The sequence below is a fragment of the Sorex araneus genome, chromosome 5 (genome assembly GCF_027595985.1).
Source record: "Sorex araneus isolate mSorAra2 chromosome 5, mSorAra2.pri, whole genome shotgun sequence".
Classification (NCBI taxonomy): Eukaryota; Metazoa; Chordata; class Mammalia; order Eulipotyphla; family Soricidae; genus Sorex; species Sorex araneus.
This window is the reverse complement of record NC_073306.1, coordinates 178,510,986-178,537,989: the sequence shown is the minus strand read 5'-3', so window position 1 is coordinate 178,537,989 and position 27,004 is coordinate 178,510,986. Positions and strand designations below refer to the sequence as shown.

The 27,004-nt window shown below is 38.0% G+C and overlaps 1 protein-coding gene across 1 annotated transcript in view; it reads left to right on the top strand.

Moving 5' to 3' along the window:
* The window catches only part of CORIN (corin, serine peptidase), a 246,600-nt gene that overhangs the window by 169,041 nt on the left and 50,555 nt on the right, over positions 1-27,004 (top strand). Inside the window, exons 8-13 of the mRNA XM_055140495.1 lie at positions 1,334-1,444; positions 3,099-3,215; positions 9,316-9,423; positions 18,440-18,671; positions 22,123-22,268; positions 24,094-24,201. Of these exons, the coding sequence (XP_054996470.1) occupies positions 1,334-1,444; positions 3,099-3,215; positions 9,316-9,423; positions 18,440-18,671; positions 22,123-22,268; positions 24,094-24,201 (822 nt within the window). The remainder of the gene's footprint in view (positions 1-1,333; positions 1,445-3,098; positions 3,216-9,315; positions 9,424-18,439; positions 18,672-22,122; positions 22,269-24,093; positions 24,202-27,004) is intronic.

The following is a 27,004-nucleotide window of genomic DNA, read 5'->3' as shown; positions in this document are numbered from 1 at the left end:
ACCCTGCCCATGAGGACAGCAGCTGCAGTCTCCCGAAATGGCAGTCCCACGTTGACCTTTTAGAGTTCTGGGTCCAGGTACAGGTAGTGACATGGGTCTTATTTTGCTGACTCATCCTTTTGAGGGTCAATCTGCAGAGAAATGAGGAAACTGAAGATGGTTCAAGTTTGAAAACCATGAGGACAAGAAGTAATAGGAGAGCAGGGCCTGCACATATCAGAAATATAGAGGAGTATATAAAACTATATCAAAACCACAGACTCAGCAACATTGGAAACAGATCCAAACCACAACCCACAACCTCCAAACTTGACAATGTGCCTGTCAAGTTGCCAGGCTGGTGGAGAGAAGATGACCCCAGGGGTGAGATTGGTGCTAGAACATACTGTGTCTGAAGTTCAACTATCAAGAACTTTGTAAATAATGGTTCCTTAATTTATTTATGTATTTACTTACTTTTTGGTTTTTGCGTCACACCCGGGCAATGCACAGGGGTTACTCCTGGCTCATGCAGTCAGGAATTACTCCTGGTAAAACACTCGTGGTGCTCAGGGGACCATCTGAGATGCTGGGAATTGAACCCGGGTTGGCTGCGTGCAAGGCAAATGCCCTACCCACTGTACTATCGCTACAGCCCCACAGTTCCTTAACTTAAATATACATACAATTCCTTTTATTTGTCAAAAAATATAAAGGTTGAAAATCTTTATTAGTTTCTGTCTTGGCTGACACATTCAGCAGATAAGGCTCAGCAGAAATTGCTGCCCAGCCTAAATGATGTCATCATCACAAGTATGTCCAGACACTTCATTTATACCGAGTATTCATTGACCACCTACCAGTGATTTGGGCCCTAGTATAAGCACTAGGGTCTTACACCATGCCCTTCACTTTCTTTACACTAACATTTGCTCAGGAGAGATGACTTATCTGCCTTCTCAGTTTGCCATATAAACCTAAATTTCAGTTCTTAGAGTTGTCAGAATACTTCAAATAAAATATCTATATTGTGAAATCCAAATGAGCTACGGGTGGGAAAAATCAATATTTAAATTTTTTGTAAGGTACTAAACAGTATTAAATAAAACAAAATTCAAGAACAAACTATGGGTCCTGAGAAAGCTGGACAGTTGTTACTCATCAGAAAACAAAGGGGTCCTGGGAAGTCAAACTCACACACCCCCCTGGATGGCACTAGATCCATGTTACAGAGTCATTGAATGTTCTCAGACATTTGGAACACATATCCCTCAATGGAATGTATGAGTCATACTGTTCTAGGAGTTGGTCATGTGAGTTGTCTACATCCTCGGAAATGTTTTTATTTCTCTAGATTGTCATCCCACCCAGGAGCATCGTTGTGGGGACGGGCGCTGCATTGCGATAGAGTGGGTTTGTGATGGTGATCATGACTGCGTAGATAAATCCGATGAGGTCAATTGCTGTGAGTACCACAAGGATCTTCATTTTGCTTACTTTTCTATTTCTGCCCCCTAAATCACCAATTCTCAAGGTTCTTTATCCAAACAGCATTCAATGGGAAAGATTGTGATACTTTTGGGCCAAGGTTAATAAGATAATAATTAAGTGGTGGGAGAACAATCACAAAGCAGTGTAGCCAAAATCCACATCTCTCTCTCCAAAAGTCCAGGCTTAATCTGGCTGCTCTAGCTGAACCTATTTATTTTTTCTCTCTCTTTTTCCTACATCTCCTTTGTGCATTGAATTTGTCAAAGGAGACATTCTTCCCAAAATGGAAAGTCATTTATCTTATTTTCAGGAGCTCCCACACTTTTCTCCTTTGTGACCCAAAGATAAAACAAAGCAAAAAGAATAGAGAGTTTTAACATTTGATAGTAACCCAGTGAAGACTGAGACCACATAAAATTCTGATGCTCTAAGAAGCAATAGAATTTAGACAGTCTTTAAAACCGGAAAAGTTAATGGGCACTAGACAGTTTCTTTCAAACATCAGATGTCATATCAAGTTTCAAAATGAGGTGTTAATTGGGTGGTAGATATTATACAGGTTTGTCTATACATATTACTTCGCTGAATCATTAGGTCGTGTTTGGATAGAATGACATGTTGGCACTTGCATTTAAAGCAACTTTGCTTTTGTATTTCTCATTTGTCCCAACCTGTTAACATCTATGTGCTCTTGTATAGGTATAAACTTTCTAAACTTAATTTCCCTTATTTTAAGCAAAGTTAATAATATCTACTTTGCAAGTTGATTATGAGAATTTGGGATTTGGTACGTAGTAATCCTAGTATGGTTATTGGTGTAAGCCTTTAGTAAACCATAGCTTTTATTAGTGGTAACATTCCTACTTCTGTCATTAATATGACTTACCATATGGACTGGAGCGATAGCATAGTGGGTAGGGCATTTGCCTTGCATGTGGCTGACCCAGGTTTGATTCCTCTGTCCCTCTCAGAGAGCCCAGCAAGCTACCAGGAGTCTACAGCCTGCATGGCAAAGCCTGGCAAGCTACGCATGGTGTATTCAATATGCCAAATACGGTAATAACAAGTCTCACAATCGGAGACTTTACTGGTGCCACTCGAGCAAATCGATGAACAATGGAACGACAGTGCTACCATATGTAGCTATCAGGAAAAAAAAATATATATATATGTATATATATATATATTTGTTGTTGTTGTTGTTGCTGTTTGTTTGTTTGTTTTTTGGGTCACACCCGGCAATGCACAGGAGTAACTCCTGACTCTGCACTCAGGAATTACTCCTGGCAGTGCTTGGGGGACCATATGGGATGCTAGAAATTGAACCCGGGTTGGCCTCTTAAGACAAACCCCCTACCCGCTGTACTATTGCTCCAGCCCCCAGGAAAAAATAATTTTTTCTAAGTGTTTTAAATAAGGCTAGAGACATCCAAGAATGGAGATTCTCTGCTCCATAATGACTGAGAATTAAAAAAAATAGCAATGTATTCATTTATATTTTGACAGATCATCCAGAAATTCAAAACGTATCTATCCTTGGGAAGGCTAGATAAATGGGGTCATTTATGTAATCTGCATACTGAAAGCAGAATAAGGAGGTAAAGTGAATAATTTCAACCTTTTTAAAGCCTGTCTCAGCCAGGGCCTGGTGGAATGCAGAAATGGACAGTGTATCCCCAGCACGTTTTGGTGTGATGGAGACGAGGACTGTAAGGATGGAAGTGACGAGGAGAACTGCAGCGACAGTAAGTGTGTGCTACATTTCTTATTGATGGCCCTTTCCTTGGGAACAGAACAAAACGTTGGAAGTTCTTTCATGCCTCAATAACATTCCCACATAAATAATTCCAAATTGCTTGACGCACTGGTCCTCATGGCACTGGTTTGACAGAAAAGCCTTTCTTGTGGAAAAGACCATTTTCATGCCATTTATACTGAAAAATTATTCCCTAGGGTCAACAGTAGAGTCTAAGCAGCTCAGGCCAATTCAGTTGTTTTATTTTTTTTATTTTTTATTTTTTTTTTTATTTTTTTTTTTTTGCTTTTTGGGTCACACCCGGCGATGCACAGGGGTTACTCCTGGCTCTGCACTCAGGAATTACCCCTGGCCGTGCTCAGGGGACCATATGGGATGCTGGGATTTGAACCCGGGTCGGCCGCGTGCAAGGCAAACGCCCTACCCGCTGTGCTATCTCTCCAGCCCCTGTTTTATTTTTTTTAATGAAAATTTTATTGATTCACCATTGGTTCATATTACTATATACACTTCAGAAGAGCAACTTCATCCATTTATATGTGTATATACATTTTTTAATTGAATCACTGTGAGATACAGTTACAAAGCTTTTATGTTTGAGTTTCAGTCATACAATGATCAAATACCCATCTCTTCACCTGTGCACATTTTTTCCACCAATGTCCCCAGTATCCCCACATCCCACTCCTCCCCATACCTCTATGGCAGACACTTTTCCTCATATTCTCTCTCTACTTTTGGGCATTATGGTTTGCAGTATAGATACTGAGAGGCTATCACGTTTGGTTCTTTATCTACTTTCAACATTCATCTTCCGTTATAATAGATCCCTCCAACCATCATTGACTTAGTGATCCCTTCTCTGTTCCAGCTGCTTTCTCCCCCAGATCATGAGCCAGGCTTCCAACTGTGGAGCAATATTCCTGGCCCTTGTCTCTACTGTCCTCGGGTATCAGTCTCACATTATGTTATTTTGTATTCTACAAATGAGTGCAGTTCATCTATGTCTGTCCCTCTCTTTCTGACTTATTTCACTTAGTATGATAATCTCCATGATCATCCACTTATAAGCAAATTTATGACTTCATCTCTCCTAACAGCTGCATAGTATTCCATTGTGTAGATGTACCAAAGTTTCTTTAACCAGTTGTCTGTTTTCAGACATTTGGTTTGTTTCTAGATTCTGGCTATTGTGAACAGTGCTACAATGAACATACAGGTGCAAATGTCATTTCTACTGTGCTTTTTTGCTCCCTTGGGTATATTCCCAGGAATGGTATTGCTGGTCAAAAGGAGCTCAATTTTAATTTTTTAAGGAATGCCCATATTGTTTTGCAAAAAGGCTATTCAAGTTGCTTTATGGGAAAAGGCATATGAAGAGAAAATTTTAGTGTATAGTATTCAATTAAATTATATTAGAAGTATTCAATTAAATTATATTAGATTCTAATTAGAAAAAATTTACTTCTGAAATTATATGTAAACAACTTCCTAAAATAACCATGCTCAGAGAAGCAACTTAATGTCTCCCATTAGCAAGCAATATACTTAAATATGCATTAAAAGGAGGTTGGTATCTGTTATGGAGCACAAAATAAACATAAATCAAATAAATTGGTTTTTCAGAAATGTGATGGCTTATGTCAGAGAAGTTCCACTCTGCTTGTATTGAGTCCAGTTTGTGTCAAATCATCTCACAGTCCAGACATTATAGTACTATCTGTAGACTTGAAAATCACTATGTTTGTTTCTAATATACCTTTTGGTAAAAGTGTGTTTCCACCTCACTGCCTGGGTTCAGATTCCAGCTCTGCTATTTACTATCTGGTTGCCTTGGGTCAGTATGACTCAGTTTCTGACTGTAGACTCAGAATAATGATAACAGATTCATAGAATTGGCTCATGATAAATACTTAATACATGCTAACTATTACAGTACAGGTGTAATGTGAAAGCGTGTCTTAGGCTATGTATATCTGAAATGAGCAAATGAGACATGTTACAGTTATTAAAATTGGCTTTTCATCATGAGTATTTATTGTTAGAATAACTTTAATGAAATCACATTCCAAGTAAGTGCTTTTAAATAAGTGCTTTATAGAAAAGACCTATAGAAATATTCAATACAACCCATTTATTGTATATGTAAATATCTTATAGAGAGAGTATGTTTCATATTAACAACTTGAAAATTTACAACAAACTTTTTAGGCATGAGTTAGTAGCTGTGTATCAGTCAAGAGCCTCTCTTGGGATCAAACTGTTCTGTTTTTCTATAGAATGAAATTTTATTTGAAATAATTTTAGGATCTTCACTATATAATGCACGGATTTGTAAACAACTTATATGATATGTAAGAAAGTCATAAAATAAAATGGATTGAAGATAAAATTTAGTAAAAATTTGTGTTATTGACTTCAATAAAGTCAATTGTATGTACACTGTGGTATTACTAAATGTTTTACCCCCTGTGAGTTCCATGACAAACAAAGCAGGTATTGGAACTTGCAGACTTTTAGGGCAGATATACCTGACTTTGTAAATACATATGCAAGCCAGGGTCTATCTGTCAAGTGACATGGGTTATGAAGGAAAATTCAAGGTGCTGTACTATCATGTATGGGAAATATATTCTGGCGAAAAGTCTAAGGAACTTCCATAAGGAAGAAAGGTTGGAGCACAGATCTTAAGAATAAATTGAGTAATCAAAGAAGAGAGGGAAAAGAGAAAGCTCTTTGACACAGAAACACTTTGCCAAAAGTTTACCAGGAAAAATTCATTATGATTAGGAAGCAGAAAGTGAGGGAGAGCATGCCGATATAGAGTAACTGTCAGTGGTGATCTCTGGCTAATTTTGCTAGACAGACCGAGGACGGAAGTAAGGGTCATTTCTCATTGGACATTGGGTCCTATTTAAGATTTGGTCCTTCACAATTCTCAGATTCTCCCTAGTCTTCCCAATTCATTCCCTCTGCCTTTCTCAGTGAGTTGAGTTCTGGTGACATTAACTTTTAAGTACTTAGTAATTCCTGTCTTTGCATAGTCTTCCAACTGCTTGGGAAGTGCATTTTTCCTTCTCCCAACTTACTCTATGTGCATGTAAAACTCCTTTGAGAAGATTAACACTGTAGCACTGTCGTCCTTCCATTTGGTCGAGCTGGCACCAGTAACGTCTCCATTGTGAGACTTGTTACTGTTTTTGACATGTCAAATACACCACAGGTAACTTGCCATGCTGTGCCATGGGCAGGATACTCTTGGTAGCTTGCTGGGGTCTCCAAGAGGACGGAAGAATCAAACCCGGGTTGGTCGAGTGCAAGGCAAACGCCTTACCTGCTGCCTACCAGCTGTGCTATCGCTACCTTTTTTGCTTTTTGGCACCCGGTGATGCTCAGGGGTTACTTCTGGCTTTACACTCAGGAATTACTCCTGCCAGTGCTCAGGGGACCATATGGGATGCTGGGAATCGAAAGTGGGTCAGCCATGTGCAAGCCAAATGCTCTACGAGCTGTGCTATTACTCCAGCCGAGATTACCTTTTTTTTTTTTAGAAAATAAAGAGATATTTTTATTTGAATTTCCATGCTATCAAATGATAATATTTTTTTTCATGTCATTTGCCATCTATATGTCTTCACAGTGGGGGGTGGACAGTAAATCTGTCCAACTCTTCTCTCCATTTTTTTAAAATTTTTTATTGAGTCACCATGTGGAAAGTTACAAAGTTTTCAGGTTTAAATCTCAGTTATACAATGCTCGAATACCCATCCCTTCACCAGTGCTCATATTCCACCACCAAGAATCCCAGTATAGCTCCACCCCGACCCCTCACACCCCTAACCCCCCACGCCCCTAGCCCCCCCACCCTAAGCCCCCCCCCCCGCCTGTGTAACTAATAAATTTCACTTTACTTTCACTTTGATTGCATACAATATTTCAACAAAACTCACTATTATTGTTTGGAGAGTCTCTCCCCTAAAGTCAAACCTGCTGAAAAGGAAGCATTAGATAATTTGTTTTCCATTGCTGAGGATGAAGAGGTATGAGGTCAAGTGACCACACTTAGCGGCCTCTCAGTTTTGGGTTTCTGTAATTTCGTATTTTAGTAACTAAGTCCAGAGAGATATCTGCCAGAAGTTGCATCGTTGCCAACTTGTACTTCTCAGTTACATTATATTCCACATATGAGTGCAATCTTTCTATGTCTGTCTCTTTCTTTCTGACTCATTTCACTCAACATGATACTTTCCATGTTGATCCATTTATATGCAAATTTCATGACTTCATGTTTTCTGACAGCTACATAGTATTCCATTGTGTAGATGTACCAGAGTTTCTTTAACCAGTCATCAGTTTTGGGGCACTCTGGCTTTTTCCAGATTCTGGCTATTGTAAACAGTGCTGCAATGAACATAGAAATACATATGCCATCTCTACTATACCGTTTTGCCTCTCCGGGATATATTCCCAGGAGTGGTATTGCTGGGTCAAATGGAAGCTCAATTTCTAATTTTTTGAGAATCGTCCATATTGTTTTCCAAAAGGGCTGAACCAGTCGGCATTCCCACCAGCAGTGAAGAAGAGTCCCTTTCTCCCCACATCCACGCCAACACCGGTTGCTTTTGTTTTTTGGGATGTGGGCCAGTCTCTGTGGTGTGAGATATCTCATGGTTGTTTTGATCTGCATTTCCCTGATGATGAGATTAACTTTTACTACCCCAGTTTGCTTCTACTGCTCCCAGGCTGGCCTTCATTAGAGCAATGTTCACATAATGTTGTCAGGTTCTTTTCTCGATGATATTCCTAGTTGGAATGTAAGTTACCAGCTCGTTTATCTTGAAATGCTTAGCATACTTAATAACTGCTGGAAATTAATGTATGTGATGTTCCAATAATTTTAAGAGATTAAATTCATAGAAATGAGCCTGCATACCTTACAATAAATTTGAATGTGATGACATTAGAGTCAGAAAAAGAGATTCCTCTTTTCTGCAAGACTATGACATATACTATCACACAATAGTGGTCAACATTGTCTCAGATTACAGATAGGAACGATTATGTATGCATATGTAATTTTCTTACTTGACAATTCCCTGAAAGATTTTAGGTGATGTGTCTGAAAGTAATCAACTATAGTAACGGATATTAGGAAGAAAAAGGTCAGTGATTTATGACTTTTTCCATTTAATCGACAAATGAGCAGGAAATCGATGGGAAAAGCAATTCCCTTTCTACATACCTTAAGGAAAAGCCATTAGGCTAGCATTGCTGCTCTCATTTTCCAAGAAACAAGAAACCCAATTCTCAGATCATCACAGCTAAGCCAAAGACACTTTTCAAGGACACATAGAAAATATGGATAACAGCTGTGTAGGAGTTCTATTGTGATAATGTATCTTGTACTCAGATTGGTTTCCTCTTTGTCTTTGGGGAAAGCTTTTTCCTTGGAGGGAAGAATATAATTGGCATCAAATTAATCTTTAATGTTAAATTAAAGTCAAAATTACAGGATCTTTAGGTTGACTTCTCTCGCATAGCACTTGACTTTTATTTTGTGATAAATACAACCGTTCTTGTAAATGTAAAACTTTTATTTCCCTTAAAAGTAACAAGCTGGCTTGCTCTTCAAGCCAGTGTTCTAGAAGATGCCTTGAACCTGTATCTGGCTTGTTTGTTTGTCTCTGTTTCTTTGCTTATTTCCACTGGAGAAGCCTGTGTTCTCTCTTGAACACATTTCCTCTCATTCTCTCCTCTCACATGTTTCTAAGCAAGTTTCCTTCAATTAAAACTACCTTGTTTCATTCTTTTTTTTTAAGTAACAAGTTGTTTTTGTTTTTAAAGAATAGATTGCCTCCAGGTATTCATCCTCATAGATCCTTTCAGAATAGCGGTGTTATATTAAGCTGCCTGGAAAATAAATCCAGAAAGTACCTGTTCAACATGTGTTCAATATTTGGGAAGAAATTGGAAGGAAATTAAATGTGTGTCATTCCTCAGCTCCCCTAGACATCTTGAGCCTTTAGATCCTGGTGTAAAGAATTCACGAATGATGAAAGCGAATGTGCCTCTCCTCCCCCCTCCTGTAGGTCAGGCTCCATGTCAAGAAGGAGACCAAAGATGCCTCTACAATTCCTGCCTTGATTCATGTGGTGGTAGCTCTCCCTGTGACCCCAGCAACAGTCTGAATAACTGTAGTAAGTATAGCAGCTGACAAATGCGATCACTGTGTCAGGATATGCATTCAGCTTTTTTATTTTTCACTGACATGCATATGCTGAAGTCTGGAATCCCTCCAAAAATATACATTATTATTTAAAAAATTTTTTTAAAGGTTGCTTGTGTAGCAGAAAAGAAACAAAATGGTCTTAATTAACTTAAATAAAAACAAGTGTGCCATTGTGAATGGGCTATAAATCCATATTGCTTAATATTATTACCATTACTTTTAACTCAACATCACCTCCTATATATTATTTTCTTGGCTCCATCTGCAGGCAGATGCTAACTTCTTTTCTTTTGAAAAGCACGGCTTAAAAAATGGAAGCTTTCTCTAAGAAATCAATACTGTGAAGTTAGCTACATACGACTTCACAGAGTCTGTTCTTTGGACAAAATGCATTCTCACCTTTCCAGGAACTTTGCTGACCTGTTAGTGATTTGTACTCATCATTTTCATTTGTTTCTGTGATGATAGCGTAAATAAGTGGTTCCATTTCTGTGAGCTTTCAGAAGGAGGAATGATTAGGAGGTTATGCATAGTCTAAGAACTGTAGATGAAAAAAAAGAAGCCATAGATGACTGAACAGACTCAATGAAATTTAAACAGAATCAGAACTCATCCCTGATGTTCTAAGACTGATTTCTAGTGATGGTTTCTTTCTCCTGGGACCTGCTTTTATATCAAACTAACTGTTCTCATTTTTACTTGTTATTAAATTTTTTCTCCAACTTCAGCCTGAGACATCTAAAGAGCTTTGGGTTCTTGGGTATGATGCCCTTTGCAATCCTAGTTTGATGGCACGGCCTTTCTGAGTTGGTGTCCAGTTTACAGGAGATTCCCTCTCACTACTGGGGAGTGTCAATGGGTGAAAAAGTTTCCTGGGAGGGAGTGAGGGAGGTAGGTAGTTTTATTTTTTATTATTTTTTTATTTTTTAAATTTTTTATTAGAGAATCACTGTGATGTACAGTTACAAACTTATGAACTTTTATGTTTGCATTTTACTCATACAGTGATTGTTTACCCACCCCTCCACCAGTGCCCATTCACCTCCACCAATGATCCCAGTATCCCTCTCACCATCCCCACCCATCCCCCACCACCCAACCCTGCCTCTGCAGCAGGGCATTCCCTTTTGTTCTCTCTCCTTTTGGGTGTTGTAGTTTGCAATAGAGGTATTAAGTGGCCTTCATGTTCGGTCTATAGCCTACTTTTAGTTTGCATCTTCCAACCTGAATGGGTCGAGGGAGGTAGGTAATTTTAAAGTCAGGCTGCTAGCACTGTTTGTTTCCTTTCATGGATATTTGATAGCTGTTAGAACTGTTGGAATGAAAGTACTTAGGCTTCTTCTGTCCCCATATGAGCAAATATTTCAGGTGAATCTTAGTTTGGCACTGTCATCCTACCATTTTGCTCATCCCAAACTGATTAAAATGTATGTGTATATAGATTTGTATTTAGGGGTCCACTGGATATGTGTGTCGATATAGATCCACTGTTTCACTTGGCTGGTCTCCCAGTGCACCTGAAGATTTTCAGTCATTTCTTTCCTTTGTCTTGAACATGAACTGAATCATTTGCAACCGTGACAGTGCCATCTATATGATGTGTGTTGTTAAAGTCTGGGGAAGTGCCCGATATGCCTGACCCTTCCTGTTAAACAGCAACAAGTTGAAAAAGCAGTGTCTGCATTTCATTTTGGTGGGGAATAACAGTGTCTATGTAATCCTATTTTCTCTATATTTGAAACATTTTACAAACTTTAAATATGTTATCTAAAAGAAGTCATATGGGCCCAGGGAGGTAACACGTTCTTCGCATACTGGAAACCCAGATTTGATCCCTAGCACCACATGGTCCCCCAGATTTCTCTCAGGGGCACCCCCCACCCTCACCCAGCACAACTGGGTGGGGCCCCAAAGCAAGACAAATAAAACAAATAGGACAGAACATAAGGGTTAGGGAGGGCACACTCTACTCTGGCTCATAACCAAGCAGTGGTGTGTCATACAACTTTCCAGGTACTAACATAGGTGCTATACAATTTTATTTGGTTTTAGGCCACACTAGCAGTACTCAGGATTTACTTCAGGGTCTACTCTCAGGGGTTACTCCTGGCAGGCTAGAGAGACCATAGGAGGTGGTGGAAATCGAACCCATGTTGGCCACATGTAAAGTGCCTGACCCACTGTACTATCCCTTTGGTCCCATACTGGGCAGTTTAATGGTGAAAATAAAAGATGTGATCTATACTTTTTCAGAGATAACTTTTCAATGTGGAAAAATATCTTGCCAACTTCCTACAAATCTATAGTATTTTTTTTCTCTTTATGTTTTTCAAATGCACTTAGTTTCCCCACTATCTCACTGGTCCATTCACTTAAACATTCTTCATAGAAGTCTTGTCAAGTGCTCTTCATAGTTTTTCTTTCAGTAAACGTGTGAGCATTCCAGCTTTTGAATGCTAGGCACTGAATCTTCACTATTATCTGTTCTTGAAAACTGTGCATATACTTATTTGCAGTTGAGAGTCAGGATGTTATTTCCTATTTCTCTAAGAGCTTCAGGATTGTATGTGAGCACTTAGGTGGGAAAGTAGCATCTCCTCTTAGAAAATACATAGTATTATTGAAAATGCGATTAGTTTCTAAAAGATCTTTGCCAGTATTAAACACTGTTGTCTATTAGGCTCTGAAGCACAGTGACACAGTACCCTCTCTGGCTTCAGTGGAGGAGCTGAGCTTGGAGAATGTGAATACACTCTTGGATGGATTCAGCTTCTCACTAGAGTTGCTGAGAGTCTACAGCTAAAGTATTATTCAATTTTCAGTTTTCAATTTCAATATGATCAATTTTCAAAAAAAGTATGAAAATCTCCTTTTTTGATGGTATTATATACTCAAAGTCTTGAAGTATCACAGTAACATCACATCATGTATAATCCATCACATTTAACAACTGTAACCTGATGGAAGGCCAAATTCGGCAAAGTCTTGACTTTGAGGATGGAATTAATAACAAAATTTCCTCTATATAACATGGAGGAACTAATCCACTACTTCCATTCCATATAGTGCTAAAATAGCTGGGGGAACTGCCAGAAAGAGCAGCTTCCTGGGAGCAGGAGAGAATAGAATTGTAGGCAAGGCATTTGCCTTACACGTACCCAATGTGCGCTTGATGCCTGGCACCCCGTATTGTCCCCTCAGTTCACCAAGAATGATACCTGAGCACAGAGCCAGATGTGACTCAAAAACACAAAACCAAAACAAAACAAAAATGGAAAGAAATAGCAGCTCCTGGACAGGTTTATTCCCACCACTCACACCCATGATCCTCATGGCCATATAAACTCTTCTATGACTATGCTGCCTCAGGAGCTCTCCTGAATGTCCTGAATTTTCCATGACCCTTATTTCTATGTTTCACATGCATTTTCCCAACAACAACCAAGACATGTTTTGAATAGTCTTTGGAATAATGTTTTGATAAATATGAAGTTTTAAAATTTTTTAAAGAGTTTATTTATTTTTTAATGAATCAATGTGAGGTATAGTTACAGACTTATAAATTTTCTTGCTTATGTTTCAGTGATTCAATGATAGAGTACCCATCCCTCTACCAGTGCCCATTCTCCACCACCAGTGGTGTTTCCAGTATCCCTCCCGCCACCCCCAGTCCATCCCTGCCAACCCTCACTGCCTCTATGGCAGGCACATTCCCTTTTACTCTCTCTCTCTCTCTCTCTCTCTCTCTCTCTCCTTTTGGGTGTTATGGTTTGCAATACAGGTCCTAAGTGGCCATCATGGTCCATAGTCTACTTTCAGCATGCATCTCCCATCCCGAGCAAGCCCTCCAACTATCATTTACTTAGTTTTTACTTTTGAAACACTTCCCACTGGGCTATCCATTTCTAATCTCCTTCTTGCAAGATCTGATAAAACAAATGCTAAGGAAGTAAGGCTTGGGAGCAAATAGTAAATGCAAGAAATTATCTTGATAAAAGCATTTCCAACTAAAAAGAAAAAGTGAGTGAATTAAAATAGTACAATTCAGTAGTTGTGAAATTGAGTTAAGGCATGATATCACAAGAAGACAAATGTGGCTTCTGATGAGAGAATACCACAGTGCTTACCCTGAGTCTTGCCAAGGGAAGAAAAACCCCTGTTCAGGAAACAGGGACGATAAAGGGATGTTTAATCTCACTGAAAGCGGAAGTATGCAGTCAGCAAAATACAATTCTGGCACAATCTGGAGTCAAATCTTTTGTTCTTCTCTAGCTAAATCACTAAGAAAAAAAAATTAAGAGATAGAGTGGAATCCCAGATAGTGTGAGACCGAAGAGACAAATCAAGTTTTTAAAATGTGCAGGCCTTCACATACTGAGGGAAAAGACAGTTCAGTTAGAGAAGGGATCACCAAGTAAAGGGTGCTAGGAGGATTCGCTCGGGATGGGAGATGCACCCTGAAAGCAGACTATAGACCCAACATGATGGCCACTCAGTACCTCTATTGCAAACCACAGCACCTAAAAGGAGAGAGAGAGAGAAAAAGGGAGTGCCCTACTGCAGAAGCAGGGTGGGAAGAGGGGGAACAGGGTGGGGATGGTGGGAGGGATGCTGGGACCATTGGTGGTGAAAAATGGGCACTGGTGGAGGGATGGATACTTGAACATTATATGGCTGAAATGTAAGCACGGCAGTTTGTAAGTCTGTAACTGTACCTCACGGTGATTCACTAACACAAAATTAAAATAAAAAAATAAAATGTGCAGGCCTAAACTATAGTACTTCAAAAAATGAGATAATAGTTATAATAACTACTCAACATTTACTTGAGGTGGGGGGAGGAGAAGGTTGATAGAAGACAGCATATGGACAGACCTCTGAGATGTCTGTAAAATTTCATTTTTACCTGGTGACAGCTACAAAAGTTACAAGTTGCAATGGTAATTCATCAAAATTTTTAAAAGGCAGAGATAAATTTTGAAATATCACATATAATAATGATGTTTAAAATGATATTTTTCCATGTAAATGATCATTTAACATAGTTGTCAATGGTTTAGGGAATTGTATTTTTTTTTCAATCACTGTGACATACACACTTGCAAAACTGTTCATGGTTGGGTTTCAGTCATACATTGTTCCAACACCCATCCCTCCACCAGTGCACATGCATCTTAATAAGAATGTAACATCATTTACTGAACTTTCCCATATTTAAGTTGCATAGAGAAGCCTCTTGTTTCAGACATTGAGAAGTGTAATATTACTGAGTCTCTATCAGGATCACTCATTTCAACAGATATTTGTTAATTCTTACTGTGTCAAACTTGCAGGATAGTCCAGAGACATTGAAGGGTTTTCAATTTTGTGAAGAGAACTCCCTCTAGCGGTTTGCTTAAATCAGAATAGTGAGCAAGTTTAATGCTTAAGATGAAAAAGCTTATTGATATCATAAATCATAGAATTTAAAGTTGCCAGATATCTTGAGAGTTTATCTTGCTTAGCATTAATGTGAAGAAGGCCACGTGGAGAAATAAAACGAAATATTCAATCTGCCTTCCTGCATTCAATAAAGATCTCAAGAATAACATATGACCATAACTTAATCCTTTTATCTCCCTTGGCTCTGAAATACTTTAAAGTTATATATTACCACAAATCAAAAGTATTTGTTTTCCACACATCAAAAGACATAAAAGTTATCCATGCAACATGACTATAACTATTAATCATATAAATGAAATAATACTAACAAAAAGATAAACCTTGTAGAAAAGAAAGGAAAAACAGAGAGAGGATAAAAGACATCAGAACCCAGTTGATTCCATTTTTAAAAAATTACAAGTTTATTAAAGGAATTAGGAAAAATATAGTCAGAGCTGTGTCAGATTTGTGAGATGGTACTGATGAGTGACCCACACCAGGAAATTGAATAGAACTAGGAATTGTAAAAATTTACTTCAGCAAAAAGGAGCACACAGGCATCTATGTGTGTAAGTGCTTATATGTGGATATAGGTAGATTGGTAAGTGCTTATGCATACGTATGTAGGAATATATGGATTTGTTAGTTCTCACTCATGAATAGATGGGCAAGTGAAAATGTATGGAAGGATTCCTCCCTCTTTATTAGCTTTGAGAGACAATAGGAGAAAATGACTAGAAAGATGATGATTACTTTGAGAAATGCACAGTTTGAAACCTGAAATCAAAATATTAACTGTTACTTTTCTTTTACAAATCAAGGGAAATAGTAAACTGACGCAGTCCCTTGCTTCCCTTCTCTTCTCGCCATCCTAAACCCTGGTTTCAGGATTTTGCCAATTTTACAGCACTTCATATTCTTCGATAAAATGGAGCTTTATTTCATTTTGTCCATGAGATTTTGAATCTGGCCAAATCAGACTTCTCAGTAACACAATCTCTCTGAATCACTCAGTTCTTTTTTGTAAGAAGTTCTAAGAGCTGTTTAACAATTTCATGTCAGTGATTATTGCTAATCAATGTCCCTGCATTCCCCTTCCTAGTCAAATAGTTCAATTTAATTGGGATAATTAGGCTTAATAAGGCAAGGGGTCTTATTAATTATCCCCAGAATTATTCTATCGAGACACCTGCTTGATTACCTCTATCACTTCTGGTAACGTAATGTGCCTCCAACAGATGGAACACCATCAGGGAGCATTTCTAGCACATTCTCCCAAACCTGCCCTCGCCTCATTTCTCCTGGAAGGCTTCCTGAGCTGTTCTTGCTTACCCTTGTCCCTCCATGCTCCTGGCCTTTGATCCAGACTGCATTCCTGGGCTGTTCCTTACAGTTAGGCTACAGGCATGTGTGTCTCTTAGTCTATGAAGTCTGTAGAGTGTAGAGTTCCTTAAACTCTTATTTAAGAAGTAAGAACTAATGTATCTTATTCTATGCAGAGTATGGAGTGTATAGTTCCTTAAAAGCCTATTTCTTATTTTTCTCTTATTCTATTAAGAGTGGAGTTCTTATAAGTCTTATTTTCATTGTGGTTATTCTCCTCCTCACCCTCTTTTCCTTTCTTCACGTTGGCATTGCTATAGATACATAATTTTGAAATTAAGAAATCAAACTTAATTTCTTGAAAACCTTATATTTGTGTATGTGGAGGGAGGCAAGGCAAGATGGAAGAAATTCAGCAGAGAGCAATGAGTGGACAGTGGCCACATGCTTGAGATGCTCTGAACTTGGCAGACATTCTTGCTGTATCAGGTCTGGGAACCGGAGAGGATTTATGAAAGAATTATTTTTGATGAGCTCTGCAGAATCTGGAGGAGTTAGCTTGTGAAGAGAGGAAGAAAGGGTTGTTTCATGCAGCAGGTACCTTGGCTGCACTTGATAGGTGCTTATAAGCAGATCAAGAAAGGGACCAAAAGAAAAGCTGACATACCTACAAAGCTATATAAAATGTTTTAAATATCTGGTGTCCAGATTGAACTAATTAACATATATCCCCCATACACAAGTACACGAATTTTAAAAATATATGCACATCCATGTCCATTGCAGCACATAGTGCAATATAGCTTGAATATGGATGGAAACAACCCAAATGTCCAAGAATGAGGTGAATGGATAAAGAAATTGTGGTGCATATACACAATACAATACTATGATTTCACAAAAATGAAATCTTGAACTTAGAACTGGTAGGCATCATATTAAGTGAAATAAGTCAAAAGAAGGACAAATACCAGATGATCCTATTCATAGATGGTACACATAGCAATATAAAAGGGAATTGACAGGGGCTGGAGTGATAGCATAGTGGGTAGGGTGTTTGCCTTGCACGCGGCCAACCCGGGTTCGAATCCCAGCATCCCATATGGTCCCCTGAGCACACCAGGAGTAATTCCTGAGTGCAAAGCCAGGAGTAACCCCTGTGCATCACCGGGTGTAACACAAAAAGAAAAAAAAAGGAATTGACAGTATCAAACTATGACAAACCCTTAGCCTTGGATTACAAAACTCATTATTTCCATGTAGTGAGGGGGTGGAGTAGAATGAAGACATGGGCTAGAATTAAGTAAGAGCAGTAGTGGAGGGTGTTGGATCTATTAATAGCAATGCAGTACAGTAAATTCTGTAATGCAGTTCTGTACACCAAACCCAGAAACATTAATACTATTGGAAACATGTCATCTAAAATACAATGATAAAACTTAATAAATATCTGGGATCATCAAGGAAATACTGCTGATGAGATAGTTCCAAATGATAAGGCAGGAAAGCTAGACTGTGCTAGACTGTGAAAACCTTGGACACAAGGTTAAATGTTATTCTCAGTGACGTTGGGTGTTCAACAGATCTCTGCCTCTTTTTGCTCTGAAATCTTGTATCTTTGTATTTTATGCATTGTTGAACAATAAAACACACAGGAGAAAGGATGGGCAATTGCCTTTTAAGACTAATTCATTGGTTTTAATGGCCTTGAAGATGATGGGGGATATATTAATCTACACTTAGTGAGCAATAAGTAATGAGACAAATTTGGATTAAAAAAATCAGAAAAGAGTAACTTTCAAATAAACTACACTAAGGGTAGATGAAAAACATTTTCAGAAACATCTGTCTGGGCACTGTGTTAATAATTATATGTACAAAAATGAATTATAGTTTGACACTTCATTGACCAAGTTACTTCAATTTTGAAGAGTGTGTTACACAGTAACTGCATTGCAGCCTAAGATAGTTTAAAGTGGAGAGAAGTCAGGGTAAGGCCTTGCATGCAGCTGACCTGGGTTCAATCTCCAGCATACCATATGGTACCCTGACTCATGCCAAGAAAGATCCCTGAGTGTAGAGCCAGGAGTAAGCCCTAATCACAACTGGGTGGGCCAAAATAAAATAACAACAAAAGAATAAAATGAAATGCTAGAATTTAATTTTGTGAGATATTTAAAAATGGCTTTTCAAAGGTGTGAAATTTATATCTCTATGTATCTATGCTTTCTTGTTAGGCCAGTGTGAGCCGATTACATTGGAGCTCTGCATGAATTTGCCTTACAACTATACAAATTACCCAAATTACCTTGGTCACAGGACTCAAAATGAAGCTTCCATCAGTTGGGAATCCTCTCTGTTCCCTGCACTTGTTCAAACCAACTGTTACAAATACCTCATGTTCTTTGCTTGCACCATTTTGGTACCAAAGTGTGACATGAATACAAGCCAGCGTATCCCTCCTTGCAGGTAATACAATGGGGTCTCCAGTAAGCATCTTCTTTTTTAAATTTTTTTTTATGAATCTATGATAGAAAAGAGTTTCCTTAGAGGAAAGTGTGTGAAGATTGTTGTATTGCCCTGGAGTCATTAAGCCCTTGTATAGAGTATGAGATCTTGATTCTAAGATTTTAAATAGAATTAAATTTTTAACTGGGTGTGACTTTGGGGTCTAGAGGCATCTCTTCAGCATGTTGCTCTCTTCCTTGTCTGAGGTTTATTTCTGTGTTTCTGAATCACGGTCGTTAATGAGCTTATATGACACCAGAGTTCGTGGGTATGACTAACAGGCTACTAGAAGCACAGGGAGGTTGAGGGGAGGTCACCCATCCCTGTCTTCATGCAAACCTAAAGATTTCATACACAAGTCCCTCATACCTGGGTTTTTCTGCAGATTCACTCATGGATGAGGCTTATACAAGCCTGTGGAGATCAGCTGTAAGCATGCCAGCGATTGAGTTCCAGAGAGTTTTTGGCTGCCAGGGCTTGTTGGGGTGGGTAGAGGGACTCACCCACCCTCTCCAGTTTGCCCCAAATGAGACATCCTGTCATGGGGTTCCAGTAGGCATCTTCATTTTCATCCAGGGAGAATGAAAATAGCCTGAAGGAGCTATCACACCAATCTTAAAATGGTGTGATAAATTGGACAGGGAATAGATGATACTAATCTTTTCCTGTTTGCTTGTGTAAAATACAAGACAAATTTTTAAGATGGTGGTTGGGCTTAGGATATAAGTAATATCCAATGAATTAAGAGTACTACTTGGTCGGGACTGGAGTGACAGTACAGTGGTTAGGGGATTTGACTTGTATGCAGTCAACCTGGGTTCAATCCCAACACCTCATAAAGTCCCCTAAGTTGCCAGGAGTGATCTGTGAGCTCAGAGCCAGGAGTCAGCCCTGACCACTTCCAGGTGTCACCAAACAAACAAACAAACAAACAAACAAGAGTACTATGGAACCTACTGATTCTAATCTTGATTCTTCTGTAGTTTCAGTATAGCCTGAGATAAATTTCTTAGTTTCTTTACCTACAAAATCAGTATAGCAATTGGGCTGGGTTGGGTTAGATTGTTATAAGATTAAATGAATGAAAATCAATGTAAATGGCTCAATGAACAATAAAATCTAAATAAACACTAGTGATAGTTTAGCTCTCTTCTACGCCACATGCTAGGGTGGTAGTCAGAGAATGTGCATGTACAATGTGTATGTCACAGTGTGGCTGCTACTCTCCAATACTGTTTTCTATCAAGGGGTTGAATGCACAGATGTGCTTGTCTAAATGTCGGTAGTAACTATGAAAACCATATGTGGAGGTCAGAAGTCACTAGAGCTTTAAAAAAAAGCAATAATATCAATATACTGGACAGATGGAAAACAATAAATTGTGTACCAAATATCAAATGGATGACAAGGTAGGGACATCTTTAAAGTTAGGAGCGGAAATGGTAAAGTTTTGAAATAATTTGGGGAAATGAATGAATTCTACAAATAAATAGTGAAACAATATTGGTTTGCACCAAACTGATTCTGAGAAATTTTATTACATGCCTCTTAAAGTAGCACTGCACTGTAGCACTGTCGTCCCCGTTGTTCATCTATTTGCTTGAGCGGGCACCAGTAACATCTCCATTGTGAGACTTGCTGTTACTATTTTTGGAATATCAAATATGCCAAGGGTAGGTTGCCAGGTTCTGCTGTGGGGCGGAATACTCTCGGTAGCTTGCCGGGCTCTCCGAGAGGGATGGAGGAATTGAACCCAGATCGCTGCCTTTTAAAGTACTGCTAACAAAATATCTATAAATTTTATATTAAGAAGTTATTTTAAAATCTTACTTTCCGGGGCCAGAGTGATAGTGGATAGTACAGTGGGTAGGGTGCATGCAACTGACCTGGGGTTGAGGTCACCACCAGGAGTAATTCCTGAGTGCAGAGCCAGTAGTAACCCCTGAGCATTTGTGACCCAAAAAGCAAAAAAAAAAAAATAAATAAAAATCTTACTTTGCTTTGCCAAGCAAGATCAGTAATAGTGAGTAGTTTTCGTGGTTTTTTACACATTTTTGCACTTGACTTTCTGTTTATATGTGTATGAAAATCTTCCTAATGCATTACTCTCTGAAACATATTTATGTATATGTAGAATTTGTAACTTCAGGACTTTCATTTCATATTAAATGCCTAAGATAAGGGTGCAAAAATATAGTACAATATACGAAGCACTTGCCTTACATTATATACCACTGATTCAGGGTTGATCCCTGGCACCAAATATGGTCTCGTAAAAAAATGCAGGAGTGATTTTTTAGCATGGAACCAGGACTAAGCCTTGAGTATTGCAGGGTGTGGACCCTATATCATCTTGGACAAGAAATTAAAACTAAAGCTAAACTATTTTGAAATGCCATTAAATCAGTATTTTGGTGAATTGCTTTTGTATATACTTTTCCTATTCTTTAACTTTATACTTATATATTTAAATTACCAACAAAATTGAATTTAAATTGTAATATATTTGTCTATATATTTTTTTGTTTCCCCCCCCTCACCTTCAAAATAACCTTTTGGGGGTAGCCTGTCCCTGAGCACTGTCACGTCACCCAAAATCAAGTAACAATGTGGGAGGATGTATATACTTGAAAGATGAAGGAAGAATGAGAAAAGCAAACTATAAAAGGGAATCTGTGCCCTAGATCACTTATAAGAACTAACTTGCAACTAGTAGACAAATAGGTTCTGCGCTGTTGCACAGTACATCAACAGTATCATTATCAAACGGGCCAAGAGCTGAGTTCTTAATTATTCAATCCATAAAAATACAAAATAACCATTATGTGATACTCTAGTTATGACTAAGTGACAATAATATTAAAATAATATCCAATTAACATATATATTAGATAACCAAAACCGTCTTGACCCCTTCTTTTCATCCCAGAAAATTTAGTAGGATTCTCTGAGGTTAAGGAGGGGTATACCCGGGATACTGGTGGTGGTGAATGTGCACTGGTGGAGGGATGGGTGTTTGATCATTGTGAGATTGTAACCCAAACATGAAAGCTTGTAACTGTCTCACGATGATTCAATAAAATTTTAAAAATTTAAAAAGAGAAAAAGAATGCTGAAACAGTCTTGCCTGAGTCCTGTCTTTTGGAGAGTGTTGCGACTCCTCCAAGATGAAAAGACCTTATTCCATTCTTAGGGTTTTGGTTGAGTCAGGATAGAATTGTAACAAGATTTTTGTACTTATTGAGACCCCAGATCCCTAGCTGGACAGTACTAGCCAGTGGAAACTGTGCAGTAGAGCCCTTCCCAATTTCCAGTCACCTCTTCATTATCATGTTAAAAGCCACACCCCTGCTGATGTTTCTTCCACATTTTTATGGATTTCTGCTTCACATGTTCTTTCTTACTCCTTTAGAGTGCTGTGTGAACACTCCAAAGAACGTTGCGAGTCTGTTCTTGGGATTGTGGGCCTACAGTGGCCTGAAGACACAGATTGCAATCAGTTTCCAGAAGAAAATTCAGACAATCAAACTTGTCTTATGCCTGATGAAGATGTAGAAGGTTAATTTTTAAATTAGTTACAGTGGGAATCTAAAATGGGTCTTTTTAAGTTTCTCTGTTGTTGTTTCATAATTTTCCTGCATAAGTCAATGAATCTCTAAACTTGATTATACTGAAAATGTGGTGCTCATTTGCTAGAAATTATAGTCAATTAAAAAACAAATTGCAAAGTGGAGTTCAATATTATAAGCATTTATTTTAACCACACTTAATGTACAAAACCTATTGTTACTTCTTCTAATTATTACCATTGTAGTTTAGGTAACATGGTAACAATAGTGTGAAAGGTTAGGTTTTTAATTTGTAGTTACTGCACTGTCACTACCTCCAAAGTGCCCAAGACCCTTATCACTGTTCATATGTCACTTCCAACCCACCTTCTCCTTTCTCCTCCTCCTTCACTTCTTGGTAAACTGAGTTTTGTAATCCAAGACCAACAGTTTGTCATTGTTTAATACTATCTATTCCTTTGTTTTGTTTCTCTTAATGTCACAGATGAGATATGGTTTTTATCCTTCCTGAGACTTACTTAGCTTAACCTGATCCCTCCACTTCTTTCCAAATTGTAGCATTATTTTATCCTTTCTTATTGATATGTGATTTACCTTTGTGTATCTATTCCCCAATTCCTTAACTCATTCATCTATTAATGAATGTTTGGCCAGTTTCTATATCCTGGCTGTTGTAGTTAGTGCTATAATGAACTCTCGTGTGCGTATATCTTTGCTGTTTTATTTCTTTTTTATGTTGGTTCTAGACCCATACCTGGCTGAGCACAGGATCTGCTCTTGGCCCTCTTCTCAGGATCACTCCCGGTGATACTCAGGGTACTATATGTGGTACCAGGGATCCAAATCATGTCAATCACTTGACAAGTCAAGCAACTTTGCCTACTATGCCATCTATCCAACTTTTGAGAACATCCTTTTAAATGATTTTTTGGGTGTGTTTTGGAAGTTGATGCCCAAAAGGGGAATTGCGGCATCATATAGAAGCTCTGTTGTCAACTTTTTGGGGGAATCTCCATAAATCTCCATAAAAAACCTTATTTTCCACAGGGGCTGATAAGCATTTCCACCAATAGTGAATGAGGGTCCTTTTTTTCATCATATCCCCATAAACACGTTGTTTCCAGTTTTTTGTTTGCATATGTGTGTGTGTGTCATTTTCACTGGTGACATATCTGATTTACCATCTTGAAATAAATTTCCCTGTTTATAAGAGACAATGAAAACTTTTGTTATGACTCATGGTCAGTCATAAGTCCTCTTCATAGAAGAGCTTGTTCTTCTTTCTCCATTTTTGATGGGACTATAAGATTTTGTTGTTGTTGTTGTTGAGACAAAGTCTAATTTGTATAGATGCTGTTTTTTTACTCTGTGTCCTGAAGGTGATAGTTACTATCAAGCATTAGTTTCTTCAAATGAAAAACATTTGGAGATGTTGACAACATGGGTCCATCAGGTAGAGGAAAAGAATGAGGAACCCGCCTACTAGTGGAAAGATAGTGACTAGAAACATTTTGACATAGTGGGGGAAGCTACATTGACTCCACAGGGCATTTCAGGTTCCAGAAGCTGTACAGTAAGTTTTCTCCGTGGAAAGATAATAAATTACTGGAAAGCAGAAGGAAATTAAGCAACTCATCTAGAGAGATAAGACCATGAATGGAGAAAATGCTGACAAGTAGATAGGAGAAATCCAAATTAACTTTCTTCTTTGTTTCTTCTTTATTCTTAAGTAACAGTTCTTCCACAACATATGACATCTAAATAATGAATTATCCAATGTTTCTGTTGATTGTTGGCTCATTGTTTCCTAACAGAATGCTCACCTAGTCATTTCAAGTGCAGATCAGGACGGTGCGTCCTGGCTTCCAGAAGATGTGACGGCCAGGCTGACTGTGATGATGACAGTGATGAAGAAAACTGTGGTAATTATATGCAATAACACTTTTATTAAATGTATGGTTAATTCAATACAAGTTAGGTTGAGGACCATATTAACCAATGCCAACAGTTCACTGATAGTCATTAATTAGTGAAGAGGACCGAATGTTAGTAATGTGTTTCCTTTTTGAATTATCAAAGCCCAAAGCAGAATTCTTTTCCTCTTGAAGACATTGCCTAACAACAAGCAAATACCAAATTCTTCAACTCTATTGACTTATCATAAATTACTCATATGTTCGTCTTGGATATACATATATACACACATATATATATTTCTGTATATATATGTACATATATATGTATATAAACTCTGAGTAAAAGAACAATTCATGAATGTGAGGAACTATTTTTATTTTTCGAGACTATAAAACAGTTGTCTTTGCATATGATTTCCATGTTAAATAGTCATCTATTTAGATACATAAAGACAGAGTTCAGGCTCCCAAGCTAAATTTTAATTGAAACTCATTTTTATGCCTTATATGATGTCGTCTCTGTTGGCAAAGGATAAAATTTTTTCTGACATTTCTGCCTTTAACTCCAAAATCACCAATGGCAAGAAATGCAATGGTAATTTAAGTGGAGCCAATTCCAATTTTATTCTTTTTAGTCCTTTCAAGCTTTTATCCTTGTTACTTCAAACATGTGTCAAGGAACAGTAGAAGAACAATATCCTTTGCTAAACAATATTCTGGAGGAAAGTAGGATGAATGAAGAACTAGCCAGAATAGTTGGTTATTCTTATGATTCTTATGGATTGTTTTTATTTTATATATATATATATTTTAACTGGATCACATAAGACAATGTGTCTTTTTTGAAATCATCTTATTCTTTTAACCTTTGAGGTATGAAAGATTGCCTTGCTACCCAAAATGAATTTTCCATAGCAGACATTGCCCTTCTGGTCTAGACAAAATGTCACAGACAATCTACTGAAATCTTATCAACTGCTATAAATATAGACAAGTGCATCTTCTAGAAAATTAGAACTGTCAGAATGATGGTACAATGACTGGGGTAATTTTGTTGTAGTGGAATATACAGTGTTCTAAGAAACTATTAGATATTTATGTGTTTGTGGTTTTTTTTAGATAAAGAAATAAGTCAAAACTCATTGAATATCCATTATCTAAGTGATTTACTTAAGAACTATTAGATTTGTTCAGTAGGCTCTGACTTTATGGGTTATGGTATTCTAGGATACAATTTAAAATAGATTTCCTTGAATAGTTCAAAGAGGTTACACTGAACTCAGTTGCAAACAAAACTTTGCTGTATAAGACTGAATAGTTGAGAAACATACAAGCTTAATTTAGTAAAGAAGTTTCCCTAGACTAAAAGTCCCATGTACTATAATATATTCTTAAGGGGAAAAAAAGACATTTAAAGCACTATAGGGTTTTAAATGATAGATTGCTAGTTAAATAATGAGTTTTCTTCAATATTTTAATCACATAATTAAAGATACAGAGGAACAATGGAATAAATGTCTGATCTCTATAAAACTCTCAAAATATTGTTGACATTGCTAAAATATCTAGTTAAGCTACATTAAGATATGGTAAGAAATGAACACATATGGAGTTACACTAATTGCTCCATTAGTATTAAGTTCTGAGAACATTCACGTTAAATTTTCTAGTCATAGAAGATTTAAATTATACAGGTATTCCCCTTTGGATGAATGCATGTGTTGGAATGGGCTTGTCTGAAGCTTTGAATGTTCATCCCATCTAAAACCAAATAACAAAATCACATTCAAAAACAAACTGTTAGGAAATCATCTAGCTTTCATTTTGCCGAATTGCTCAATTTGTCTCTTTGTTCTGTGAGTGTTCGTGGGCATGCATACAATCTAGGAAGGCAAACCACAACTCCAATAAAGCTGAGTTATACAACAAGTTTTATGTCCTTCTGAGTTACTCCATCTATTATGAACTAGAAGGTACTTACATGCTTGGGCTTCACTGAATAAAGTGACAATTAACTATTCATTCACCAGAAGCTCCTTCAGAACTTCTAATATTATTTGGTTCATTCCTCAAAACAATCACTTCAGTCATATCACTTGTCATCCCATTGATCTTTGATTTGCTTGAGTGGGTGCTGATAATGTCTCCATTCGATCCTGTCACATGCTAGTGTAGCCCAGTGGTATCTGCTCACTCCAGGAATAGGAAGAGCCTCAAACTGTTTGTTCAGGGTTTTTACGAAGAAGTCCGACCATCTCGTAGGTGGGCAGCCATGTGGTCTTTTGGCATCCCGTGGAATCCAGTCAGTAACAGCACTAGTCCAGCGGTCATCTCTAAATCGCATTACATGTCCAGCCCATCTGATTTTTGATGTCTTGGCAAACGGAGACAGCATCCCTGATTCTTGATCATCGATGGAGGTTGGATGGAACTCCGGATTCCTTCTCTCACTTGAGTGAAATGTGAGATTCCAAGCATAGCTCTTTTGATTCCTCTTTGGGAGACTGGAATAGCATTCTCACCCTGTTTTCACAGGGCCCAGGTCTCTGAGGTGTATATTAGTACAGGAAGAATGGTGGAGTCGAAAAGATGTGCCCAGAGCAAAAGTTTCTTTGTCCTCTTAACCACTTCTTCGATGCTCTTGAAGGCATTCCACGCTGCTCTCTTCCTCCTGTGCAGTTCTGGCTCCAAGTCATTCCTCATGTTGAGCTCTCAACCCAGGTACACATATCTGCTGTATTCGGAGATGTTCGTTCTGTTGAGAGCAAATGGAATGTCAGGGACTACTTCTTTTTTCGTGAGCATCATT